General features: G+C 41.3%; 2 protein-coding genes across 5 annotated transcripts in view; both read right to left on the bottom strand.

Annotated features, from left to right (window-relative positions):
* LOC126484453 (putative beta-carotene-binding protein) overlaps positions 1-13,386 on the bottom strand; it is a 143,085-nt gene that overhangs the window by 62,585 nt on the left and 67,114 nt on the right. Inside the window, exon 7 of one of the 4 annotated variants that reach the window (XR_007587855.1) lies at positions 2,407-3,047. The exons of the other annotated variants lie outside the window; for them this stretch is intronic. The gene's annotated coding sequence lies outside the window, so the exon portion shown is untranslated. Of the gene's footprint in view, positions 1-2,406; positions 3,048-13,386 lie in introns of those variants that run through there. 4 annotated transcript variants of the gene reach the window in all.
* Positions 2,407-11,481, bottom strand: LOC126484452 (putative beta-carotene-binding protein). Its single transcript, XM_050107973.1, has 6 exons — positions 11,354-11,481; positions 9,844-9,942; positions 8,167-8,317; positions 6,816-6,952; positions 5,847-5,999; positions 2,407-3,907 (listed from the first exon to the last, which is right to left on the bottom strand). Exons 1-6 carry the CDS (start codon positions 11,418-11,420, stop codon positions 3,720-3,722), a joined length of 795 nt encoding a protein of 264 aa, XP_049963930.1. The 5' UTR covers positions 11,421-11,481; the 3' UTR covers positions 2,407-3,719.

Raw genomic sequence — 13,386 nt, 5'->3', positions numbered from 1 at the left:
CCTGCCAAATTCTTCAGGAGGAGGCAGCAGGGTTATGAAACGTATATACACAGGGTACATTAATTCGAGATTTGTATAAAAATATTGTATTGAACGATACATGGTCAGATGTAGTATCGATGTGTAATAGCGTTGCTGCTCAACAGCGATTGCTGATTCGAGGTGCTATGGGTAAGGTGTCAGAGTAACTTTAGAGCGAGTAATGTATGGAGGTCTCTCAAGTGTAAAGACGTGTTGTATCTGATGTGTGCTGAATATATACTTACTCGCCACAGGCAGTAATGATATTTTTATTTGCAGAATACTATGATGTTTGGTAACTGAAAGGAATCGCAACAGAAGTTGGAAATAATTAAGGTAAAGTAAGTGGTATTGTTACCAATGCAATGAGTGTATTCATAACTGATGATTGAGACAAAGTATAGCACTGACATCAGATCTTTTGTAGAGCTAATTGTTAATGTATAATCAGTTTATTTAATGTGATAATTGTGAGCATTATTCATTTTCAAAGAGTCAACATACAAGTTTTAAAGTTAGTGCCACATTGCCACTTACCCCAATTCAGTACCAGTTCCCAGATCGATGTCATGTTTGATTAACTATTTCCTCAAGAAGTTATTGTCCCAGTCATATTCGGTTTAATTAAATTGTATGCTAAGGACAAGCCATGTACAGTAGTTGTTGCTAACGATAGAATTTAAAGTACTAACACAGAGCAACGCAAAGAGCATTACCATAGTGTAGATAAAGGTAGGAAATTCTATTATTTCAGAGATAACATTCACTAAGCGTAGGGACCATTATACTTTCAAACTGAACAAGTTTTGCTGTATTACCAGAGTTAATTTAAAATGAATAGTGGCAACAGATTCAGTTTTTGTGTTGCGTAAATTCATACAGTGATTGTTTCTTTTAAAGTTATTGACAGTTCACATTCTCGCGCCAACATTAAATTCACATTCTCGTAGTCAGGAAAGTTCAGTATAGGGAAAAGTTCATAAGTGACGGCATAAAATACACGTTCACGTGAGATTCCAATTCTAACAGTTGTGTTTCAGGCTACTATCAGTTACGAAATTTCTATCATATTTCAAACGTACATGTTTCAAGCAGCGAACGTTTGATACCAGCAAAGAAATCTGGGAACCTGGTCCAAATCTGAAGGAGAGAGGCATTGCTATCTCAGCCATGATGTGATATCTGCTCACAAGAATCAAGAACGTTTCCCACGACAAAACTTTGCGATAGAGTCCCTGTCCGACACACTGTTTTAATCTATCTGTTCAATGTAGCCCCTTCCCAATTTTCTCAATGGTGTGTATTACTGGTAAGGGAACATAAAACGTTATGGTTTGCAACTTCATCGATATCGAGCTTATTAGAGATGGCGTACTGCCTCAGGATGAGAAGGGCGACTGAAAGAAGTAACGAAGTCCTATCTACGAAATCACCTGGGCTAGCGCGAAAATAACTAAGTAAAGTTACAAAAACAATAATAATAAAGGCGACAAAGTGGTGATTGAAACCATATTCATCTTGAATATGATTGTAGCAATTTGCTCATAACTAATTATACACATCCCAATACATTAGAGCAGTAGTATTTCCAATGTACATACTTCAAGAAGGTATTATAGGGTAGCGTGTATTCTTCTGAAGCTCCTGAAATGGTTTGCGTAATTACGATGCCTGTATAGAGCACTTGACATACATCTCCAGCAGCGAGCGTAAAACTAGTCTGAGCTTTACCGCCCTTGCGAATAGTGAAAGTTTCTAGTTTAATGTACTCAACCACATCGACCTCGTTGTTGTCGGCTAGTGCACCAAGCAAAGTGCGAAAGCTGCTGAATACTAGATAGGGAAGGTTTTGCGTATATTCGACACTGGAAGAAAAGTAAATCACTCAACCCGCCTTCGAGAAACACATGATGTACGATGCATAAAAGTCCGAGCTGACAAACTTATCAGACCATAGATTTGATAACGTCTTGATATGGAACCGTCTGTGTTCTGTCATCGGATGTAAGCACACTAATATTTCATTAGTTTAAGTGACAAAGCTAACAAAACCACCACAGCTAATAACTGTTACCTGTAATATGTATCGTTATGGTGTCATACGAGGTTATGGAATTATTAAGAATAATTTCGTACCATGCAAATCATTTGATGCTGGAGAGCAACATATGAACATGTTTATGATTTGGACAGTTGAGATTACCTACACGTTGGTTCGTCCCTGCACTACCCGAGTGTGACCTCGGGCAAGTTAAGCAAACCATATGAAGTGGTATTCATCTTTTTTTATATATTACATGACATCCTAATAGATGGCGACTCTTGGAAATAAACACTGTAATTTCCATTCTTGGGAAACAACTGCTGACAAGACAGAAATCAAAATAGTATCAGATCTTTTTACTACTTATGACAGATTACTTCACATAATTAAAATATTTCAAAATATACACACAGTTATATCATTATTTAACGCTAGAATTAATATAACAGTCGTTACTGATTCTTCGACAAACTGGTCCTACCCAGAATGTCTTTTTTAATACAAATACACTGTTAATTGGTAGTACGTATATATTCAAAATACTGCCGTCCTTACTTTGAAGTAAGAACTTGCTTCGAGATTGTTCTCTGTGTTCGTAAAAGAAATTTGCACTCTGTAAATCATCAGCGCCTTTGATTCCAGTATGTACTCGAAGACAGGGTAGTAGTACATTGGTTCTTTGTCGGCTATAAAGAGACTGCACAAAGTTTGATATAATTACTGACAGCTCGAGAAAATTAAATCCTGTGGATGTAAAACGACAGAAACTAAGATTTCCGAAAACTGAAACATTTTCTGTCACTGTTCGTAATTTACCATTTGAAACACTAGAGCGCTTTGATCAATACTGACCACCTTGTACCCAACATGAGAGATTTGTTATAAACTTTCATATCTATAGATTCTGCTCTTATGTAAAACAGCATGAAAAACACCTAATTCGATGGAGCTAAACACAGTGAAGCACCAAAAAAGCAGACACCTTCATCGATTGTGTGGAATGTCTATACAAGCGCCATACCCATTAAAGTTTCTGGGCCGAATTCAACGAAAGCATAACTGATATTGGTTTGTTATACAATGCCCGCCTTAGGGTTATTGTTTGTTGTGGCCAGTGCACAGAAATGTAGTTACAGAGATTAGTTGCTGAAATTGAGAAGGGTGAGGAAGAACTTGTCTGTGGCCTCGTCGATGAATCCCTCCCAGTATGTACTTTAAATGATTTAGGAAAACTACAGAAAAACCAAATTTGGATGGACAGACGATAGTTTGAACACCATAGAGAGTTTAATGTCTTGAATATTGCTCTACCTAGTTCAGCACTACAATTTGTATTTGACCGAAATGTCCTGGTGTGTGTAACTAATTACTAACTAGATTATCTTACAGGGAGAGAAATGTCTACGTTTGTACTTTAACATAAGTAGCGCGAGCCTTAGGAACGAATGAAATGTGTGCATTGGTGCAACTGCAGTCTTCGGGTAGATACGGATCTCACGTGCGCTGATAGTAGCAATCTCAAACAAATAGCCTGTTTTATGCATTCAAACAACTGCGGACATACAGGCCGCCTCGTTTCATTAGTGATGGAAATATAGATTCCATGAAATAAATAGGAAGTTTTGCAATAATTGAAACATCAAGCATGTTGTGGTTAGACCGCGCTGAAGGAATCTCTGTAAACGGACCTCTTAGGGAAGAGCTGGTCGTAGGGTACAGTACTGAAGACGGCTTGTGCACGCTGGCGGTATACTTCGGCCAACCATTTCTCCAGCGTCGGCAGGAGTTCGGGTTGGACAACCTTCGTGGCGACGCTGTTTATGAACATATTTCCGGCGTTCACTGCAAACAGAGAAATGAAAGTCTGAAATTGATCTTCTGGCAGAAACTGAAAATGAGAAAGTTTGGTTTGAAAACTGTAATGATACCGTAGTTTAATGAGTTTTCAGCGCATACATATATGGGGGAGAAGCAAACAAAATAAGATTATAATGTAACTTATCACTGATGCGCCTTCGTCAGAGGCGTAGAAGAATGGGGTAGGTAAGTATCCGTTACTTATTGAAAGGAACAATCTCAGAATTCCTCTGAAGTGACTTGTGGACAGTGGAAAATCTAAGTTTGTTGACATCATGAATACAAGTCTCACCGCAGATGTGAAGCATTCATTCCACTGGATTAACTGACTTCACGGTGACATCCATTTTTTCTACTGTCTTCTCATATTAGCTTGGTAGAACCTGCTGTCGTAGCCCAGATCGCTGAAGCACACCTGTGCGGTGGCACTCGATTCGGATTTAACCTGCTTCCAGTCCTGATGGTGGATGAAATTTTCAGTGCCATGTATTTGGTCGGCGACGGGACGAGAGATGGTGGCCTAAAGTTCCTGATCACCAGTCTTTCCGTCAGTGTCCTGGATTTTTTTCCAAACCTCTCCGCAATTTCTAATGAAGTGAGGGCATATAATACTGACGACGGTGCTTTGTTCATCAGATGTGGACGTTAAACGCGGCGGCCCCTTAGTGCTATTCGAGAGGAGGCGGCTGTGTGTCGCCACTGGGCTCCTCCCTCAGTTTCCTCCTCCTTCGCCCCATCATCATCGTCATCATAAAACACGAACGTAACAGTAAGCTATACAGTCATCAATTACACTCACATATCTTCACGAATGCACATTCTACAGCTCTCACACGTCCGTAAGGAAAGGGACCAATGTGCGAGGGCGAAGAAGACATTTTCCGACAGGCAACTGAATCCACACCGTGGGATTTCCCAACCAGCTTTTACATATCGTATTTAATTTTAGTCTTGGTTGACGTAGGGCTACTGGATAGTCCAACTGAGTCAGCGTATTTCAGAGCTGTTTAAGCATTTATGCCGGAGGTGTGCAAAAATTTTGAGAAATGGAGATCACAAATTTCGATTGTAATTTCTTTGGACGGTATCTTTGGTTCAAGCTGAGACACTCGCAGTACATATGTGACTTTTTACTGGTTTACGAGCACTCAATTTTCGAGCAACGCGCACGGTCCACTTTTCATATCTATTCGCATGCGTTGAAGATTGCAATGAATGCTTGTGAAGCGCAGTATTACTTTCATATATACTGGCCTCAGATGCACACAAGGTGGTTGTACAAGTAGCTGGAGCAAGGCAACCAAACACGAAATTGGGTTTTGATTGCTCTCGGTCACCTATTTGTAACCAATTCAACGGCAGTTTACAACTTTTTTTTTAATTTCTTTTTCTTTTGGAGAGGATGGGCATGAAGTATCCCCCTCATCTTGCTAATGCTCGTTATGGTAAATGGTTGGGTGTTGTTATGATCAATTTAAGGTTTAGACACACATTCTAAAACAGAGCTGTCAAGCGAGTAAGAGATCTGCATGATCGACAGGAATACAACAGATGTATGAGGTGACACGTGGGAGACAAGACTGAATGAAATGAAATGAAATGAAATGAAATTGAAACGGACGTGGACGGGACATACTTCCAGTGGAACAGATAATAATTAGATCAAGTAATTCGTTTGCTGTAATCCAGGAAATAAGGAAAGATCGCTACCTTGACAATGTAAAGTGTGTAGATGAGTTTACACAACGTGCATATAAATAGATAGGATACACAGAAATGAAGGGCGTAACGCTTGCAGAACTATGGTGGGGTCTTTGTACATCATCTGACGTCAAATTCTCGATAACGATGATGATGATGATGATGATAGCAAGGCAAAGTATTCAATTAAACAATGTGTGCAAGTTTTCCGCTAATGACCTACCTAGAGGCTTGTAGTTCCCGAAGAGGCCAGTGAGTTCATACTGGCTTTGGCCCAAGTCGAGCTTGACGCTGACAGAGTCCACCTTGAGGTATGACTGATCCACGTCAGCAGTCTCAAGGTGTCCAGCGTACGTCACGTCCGCGTTGCCTCCGCCTGAAATGTGACGACCAGGGCTCTGTTAGTATCCAATTAGGATGATTCGTTCTACATACATCAACACAGTAAGCCGAAATAGTAATTCTAATATCCTTACTATAAACTTGATAGCCAATACACTCGGCCCACTTGTTTTTTAAACTCTGTCCACAACTGAATCGCACACCACACTTCTCAGACGAAAAAGGCAATATTCCTACATCATCTACCAATTAGTCATTGGTCCTTCAAATTTTAAAGACCCTCAGCCATCACTATACATTTTATTTTGTTCTCCTTACATAGCCACTTCGTTAATATGTTTGTTCCTTTCACTAAGTATTCTGTTACGTTTGGCTTAATTTTCACACTAGCATTCAGAACATTCTCAGGATTTTTAAGACTGGCTACCACGTGCTAATGTTTTCACTGATAAAGTTGATATGTGAAGCAACATTTGAACTTAATTGTCAAATATTTCAGCTAAATGTTACATACCGTCTGAAAGTTGTGTGTCAGTGATATGCGTCGCTGTTGAAAGATTGGTCTATGCTAATTTCCGCTTACTTTTATTCGCGAAAATGTTATAACTTACTGATATTTATTTGAAGATATGACATTCGTTAATACTATAAGACACACTGATACACGCGGATAATTACACCTTTACTCTATCCCAGCTTATGCCTTAGGCTGACATGATATCGGCATATGAAAATAGTAATGGATTTAGAATATTTGTTATTTTATTTTTTCCTTACGTATTTAGAATATATAACCCACAGTAATTTGACCCGTCTTTTGTTACTGGTTTATGTGGTTATTTATACTTACGCATAGAAACCTTGAAGGAACCACTGCCGTCCAGAGGGACGCTGAGGATCTTTCCGGACATGGCGTAGGCGCCCTCTAACGCGTTGACGCCGTCAATGTGGGTAACGACGCGGATGCGGTTGTTGACGTTATCCACCCTGGAAACACAATGCCGCCGAATTAAATGACGCAAAATACAGGTGGATAACAGAGCTCGGGATCCGAGCGAGAGATAAATAGATCGGTGGGTAGGTAGTGAGATACAGACAGACGACAGACAGCGCAACAAGTTCCGATTACTACCTAAATGTGATACTGGCTGAACAAGATAAGTTGCGTTATCGATTTTTGCGACGTGAGGCACAAACTTGAGGCGTGAAATGCTCTAACTAATGGATGAACATTAAGAGTCAGAAATTAGAGGTCATAGAGGGATCAACATAGAAAGCTTCACATGGAATTAGTCGATCTATTATTTTCAGATATTCTGTCATCCTCACATACTGAAAGCTTATAAAATCAACCTAATCAATAGCTTTTATTTAGTGAACAACATCTTAGGAAAATGATATCCAGTGACTTGGAAATCATATTGTATGACAAAACACGTTACTACCTGATTGGTCTGGTCCTATAACACATGGTGTTTCGTCTACTTTGACACGCAGACGAATTTCTTCCAACAATCTCATACACAGTAAATTAGATTAGGGAGGTTTTGAAAAGGTACACCTTTTTTCCGAGGCACTGCAGAACACAGTCAGCAAGCAATCCTTGCACTTCTTATATTCATGTAAAATGTCTGTTGTCAACAAGACATTAACTCGAAGCTAGTACCCATACATACTACGAAAGAAGGAGTGGCGAAGTAATTAAATTCGTGTAAATGAGAGAGAAAGAGCCGACCAAGTATTTTCCCATGTAAATGTGTAAGTAACAATTTTGGCTGCACCTCTTACTAGGTTTAAAACAGCGAATAACCTGACAGTCGCAAGCAATGGATATAATGGGATTTGGGTGAGGGGGAGGGGAGGTGGTAGTTAACAAGGGTATGTATATCGCTGGTCTCCGTTCAAGAGAGTTAATACTTTGGAAAAAACTTAATTCCTAAAGAAGTGAGCGCGGCTGCAGGGCAAAACGCAGAGACTAAAAGGAATAAATGAGAACTGCCACGCGTTTCTGGAGTCAACCAAGCATCTTGTTGTCTGCCGGTGTGCGCGTGACTGTAGAGAAGACCGAGACAATTTCAGTCGACCTACACAGCTGAGTTAACGCCAGCAGTCCACACCGTGGCGCATGTGGTGATCCATGTTTCACGGAACAGCGGTACAGCAGTTGCCTGCCGACACGATGAGGAGAAAACGAAACTTACTGCAGGTTGTCGACGACGGAGCGGCCCAGGCCGGTGAAACGGGCGTTGTCGAGGCGGAACTTGAGGGCCAGCCCTCTGGAGTTGGTCTGCCACGTCAGCGGTGGCAGCTCGTCCATGGGGTCGATGGGAGCGGCACCCATCTGCGGAATGCCTGCGGACAGATGTCAGTCATTCACACGCGACAGCTCATCTCACACTGAAACTAACGTTACGAAGGTTACCTGCTTATGCTTGCTATCCTTCAACATAATCTTGTTTTGCGTGGAGTGTATACGCTCTACCTTTACTTAAGAGTTCATGAATGGTGTCTTAGAGTAGGTAGGAAGATCGAAAGGCATTTACAAAATGGTTCCTATGTAATGCTGTAGGGGACAAATACATTAATCGTTTCTTCATTGTTCGACCGATTTAAGCCAGTTTAAAACTTGCGGGGCTACCCAGGTTCATAACACAAATTTCTAAAGCAAGTAGCATCTGACAGCAGATTCGCCGTTTCGAGCACCTTCGTATTCTCTTGGTTCTTTTCTTGTAAGCGTCTCACTTCGAAACTGTATACAGTTATTTTACTTCAAAAGCTTTAATGTTTATATAAGAATTAAAGCTATCTGATAATAAATACGATGGGTAGCGGCAAACATTTATTTATAAAACAGAAAAGTTTAAACTTCGATGATTTTGTAAACGTAAACATACTGTCATCAACAAAAAATTCCAGAACAAAAGATTGCCACACAGGACATGGGATAATTTCTTGTTTCTGCCAGAGATTGTGCGTTGGCGGGAGGACTGGAACGGGGTCACTAAGCCTCGTGATGCCAACGAGAATGAGAAGCAGCGGCTTCAAGGTCTGTAAAGCCGTCAACGGCCGGGAAAGCGGTGTGCTTACCCCAGACACCTTCATACCGCCAGAGATTGACACGGTGGCCGTCCGGCCCTGATAGGCCCGTCTTCGACCAGAGCAGCGGAGCTCTGCTTTCCTTTCCTGTGAAGATGTCTCCGGTTGATGTAAATAGCTGACCCGTCCCACAATCCCCCTTCTCTCCTCCCCCCACTAAGATACATGCTGCCCTCTGTCATATTACCAAGGCTTCATCAGAATTCACTTGCTTAACATAGAGGCAAATGTCTTATGTATTTTACCTCTATGTGATTTATCTGCGTTGAATTGTCTGTATTAACATTATAACAATTCTAATTTTTTCACCGGTTGTAATCTGAGTTAACTGCGTAAGCTCACTGGGTCCATAAGTGCTTCTCACCAAATTATAACAAGTGCAAGAAGCTGTAAGAGGCATTATAGCTTGGCAAATTATAGTTAATTATAGGCATTCTGCATTCCGTTATTATTATTACTTATCAAGTCATGATGTAGCTGATATAACATTCATGGGTTCATGTAATGTTGAGATATCAGACGGAGGTAGTACATCAGAACTGCTAAAGAGCATTCAGTCTATGATGCCCTGCAAAGTACAAATAACGTCAGGATACAACTTCGTGTTCTAAGAATGTCGCAAGTGAGCTACTGAGCACTATTATTTAACTTAAACATCAAAGAAGTTTCGCATAGTTCCCAGTAGTGAAAATCTTGTACTCGTATCCGTTCAAAAGATGGGCTTGTTTCTGTTACACGCGGAGTAGACCTTACCGTTAACAGACGTACTTCCCAGTACTCACCAGTAGCCAGATGTGGCACTGCGTCCTGTAGAGCCTTCCGCCGACATTCGACGACGTTAGGCTGGTCGTCAGCACATGTCTTGACGCCGAGAGGTGTCGCTGAAAGGCAAGAATAGTTCATACACAATATGCCGTTCCGATAAATTTTCTGGCAGTCATGACAACCTGTCAGCTGCGCTCACGGTGTTCTGTCTCCCTAAGAATAAGGGAGCAACATACCTTACATGACACAGTTGAAGCTGAGTCGTGATACACTACTGGAACGGAATAACCGAACTTAAAACGTCCAAAAGTGGCATGAAAAAATGAAGCGTTCCGGTTTTACTTTTAGCAGTTATGATTAGAATTGCACATGGAACATCAGCTGGAGAATCGAGTAAATAAACGCTGTAGTGTTGTTCAACAGATAAGCTGCAACTATACCGGTATTTTTCTTCTTTTCTTTCTCTTTTTTAAAAAAAATTGTACTATATAATCATCAAAGGCGTCCCGCTGCAATAAGTGGCGTAATTTTCTGATATATTTTGGCTGTTGCGTGTGCTATCTTCGTGACAAGCAAGAAACTACATTTCAGTTTCGATCGTTGTGTGGTAAGATCCAGAGAAGGAACAAAAAAAAATAACTTTGATGTCAGAATATAACTGGAACAAGTATGGTAGATCATTCCAGACCAAAGGTACAGCTTTGACAAGATCTCTAGATCTATTCTGAAATGTTTATATCTCCCATTACTTACCAAGATTTGCAAAAAATTCTCCTTGACTATCCCTATAACTGCCCTAATGTGGTGTACAATGCGTCGCGTTACACATAACATTTTTGGAAAATATTATACTGAGTCTTCAGCAAAAGCAACACTCTACTAGCATAAAAAATAGGGATAGTGACGCAGATACAGCTGCAGTACAGGAACAGTAAGAATATTATTGAAAAATTTGTGAGTGGTAACACGTGAAACAAATACTCATCTGAGCATACTTTGCAAGCAACAAAGCGATTGGAGGAAGGAAATATTTTTTGAATCAGTTCATAAAATCAAAAAGTATGAGAACTTCTACTGATCCAGTAAAACAATTTATGGTGAGTGAGGGCTTTGTCCATAGAAATGGGAAAAGACTGCCAAGGGGCTTTCTTAACATAGAACGCCAAACTTAGCAGAAGAATCGAAATGAGTTGAAAGCTTTGAAGCAAACTCACTAGAATCTACCTAGCTCAAGCCAACGTGTATCTATCGATACACAGACGCCCGTGTTGCGGCCACAATGACTGAGTCACTCTGAATTTAAATTCGCAATAGAACTTGAACACGAAGTCGGGTTAGAGTAAAGGCAGAGAAAATGCAACTCGCAGCACGTTAAGCAGACGACTGCATCGGCCGTCGAAATGACGTGCAGAAAAATGGAATCAACTGCAACGAGAGCACGTTACGAAAGTGAAATTTGCTTCAAGTTTGGGACACCGCTGGAGCGTTTGCGATGGCGCCGATTTGAAGTACTGGCGGCAGACTTACCTATCTCGGCGACGGCCAGGCCAGCAACGAGCAGCAGAGAGGAGGCGACGGCGATACGGCAGCACATGTCTGGGCTTTGCTGGACGTTGCGGCTTCGAGTGCCGGCGCCATGTCCGGCCGCCCTTTTATATGTCCGGTGCGCGCGCGCTGCGCCAGGCCCTGCTGCGCCGCGCGGCCGCCAAGCCTCCCCATTCCGGCCGCAACAACCCTGTAGCCGCTGCGGCGCTCGTGCACACTTATGTAACTGCAGTAAACCTCTAGGTCGTCATTGAAAATTTTTTCAAACTTAATCACACTCGTATTGGAAGCTGACGCCATGGCCGTATGTACAGCCTGCTTATTGTAATGTTTCACGAATTTCTTTAAGTAACCGCTCAGGTTATATTTTTCTCTTACCATACTACACGTGACAAATTTGATCGGTTTTATCGGGAAAACTGGTGATATTTCCTGCAGAGTTCCTCCTTTTCGATTTTGAGTTGTATTCTTCGTCGTTACACAATCGACAAACCACATCTTTGCCTCAATGAGTGTGTTTGAACAAGCAACACGACGTTACATTCGTCGTCTATCTATTGCTCTAAACGAGTATACTTAATTCTTTTTACGATGTAGCAGTATTATAGTGTTCTCTCCGATTTCAGTAGCTACTTGTCATACATTCAGACGACAAAAGTCATGTGGATTGCAATATGCAGACATTGCGGTAGTATCTCGTACGCAAGATATAAAAATGCGGTGCGCTGTCATTTGTACTCAAGTGAACAAGTTATAAGGTTCGCGGTGTGATTACGGCCTTACGACGACAACTAACAGACTCTCAGTGTGGAATGGTAATTGGAGCTAGACACAGGGAACACACCATTTCGCAAATCGTTAGGGTATTCTATATTCCGAGAACCACAGTGTCAAGAGTATGCTGAGAAAAGCAAAATTCACTTAACAAACGAGAGCAGCGGCTTTTGCGTAGGGTTGTCAGCTCTAAAGGACAAGCAGCACTGTGAAATATCCACAGAAACAAATGCGGGACATACGACGGATGTCTGCGTAATCACAGTGACGCGAAATTTGGCGATAATGTGCTATGGCAGCAGACGGCCGACGCGAGTGCTTTCCATACAGCACGATATCCGATATCGCCTGTAGCGCCTCTTCTGGGCTCGTGATCATATCAGTATTGTGACTGGTTTAATGCGGCACGCCACTAATTCCTTTCCTTCGCCAAGCTCTTCATCTCAGAAGAGAGCACTTGCAACCTACGTCTTTTGCGGTGTGTACTCCAATCTCGTCTTCCTCTACAGTTTTTGTCCTCTACAGTTCCCTCTAGTGCCATGAAAGTCATTTCCTGATGTCGTAACACAGGTCCTTTCATTCTCTCCATTCTTCTTGTCAGTGTTTTCCACATATTCATTTTCTCTCCGACTCTGCGCAGAATCTCCTCATTCCGTAAATTATCAGTAAACCTAATTTCCGACATTCATCTGCAGCATCACATCTCAAATTCTTCGATTCTCTTCTATTTTGGTTTTCCCACAGGCCTATGTTTGATACTGGTAGACTTCTCTTGGCTAGGAATGCCCTTTATGCCAGTGCTAGTCTCCTTTTGATGTCCTCCTTGCTTCATCCGTGCTGCGTTGTTTTGCTGCTTAAGTAGTGGAACTCCTTAAGTCCATGTACTTCATGACAATCAATCCTGATGTTAATTTTCTCACTGGTCTCATTTCAGCTACTTCTAAATTCTTTCGTCATTCTTCTATTTGTTCTGTTCGCATTAAGCTCTTCATTCCATTCAGCCGCACATGTAACTATTCTTCACTTTCAATCAGGATAGCAATGTCATCAGCGAACCGTATCATGACATCCTTTCGCCTTGAATTTCGGTCCCACTCCTGAATCTTCTTTTTATTTCCACCATTGATCCTTTGATGTACAACTTGAAAAATATGGGCAAAAGACTTCGTCCCTGTCTTACATCTTTTTAATTGAGTACTTCGTTCTCGGTCGTCTACTACTGTTATTCCTTCTTGGGTTTT

This window comes from Schistocerca serialis, chromosome 6 (genome assembly GCF_023864345.2).
Source record: "Schistocerca serialis cubense isolate TAMUIC-IGC-003099 chromosome 6, iqSchSeri2.2, whole genome shotgun sequence".
Lineage (NCBI taxonomy): Eukaryota > Metazoa > Arthropoda > Insecta > Orthoptera > Acrididae > Schistocerca > Schistocerca serialis.
This window is presented reverse-complemented; position numbering and strand designations above follow the sequence as displayed.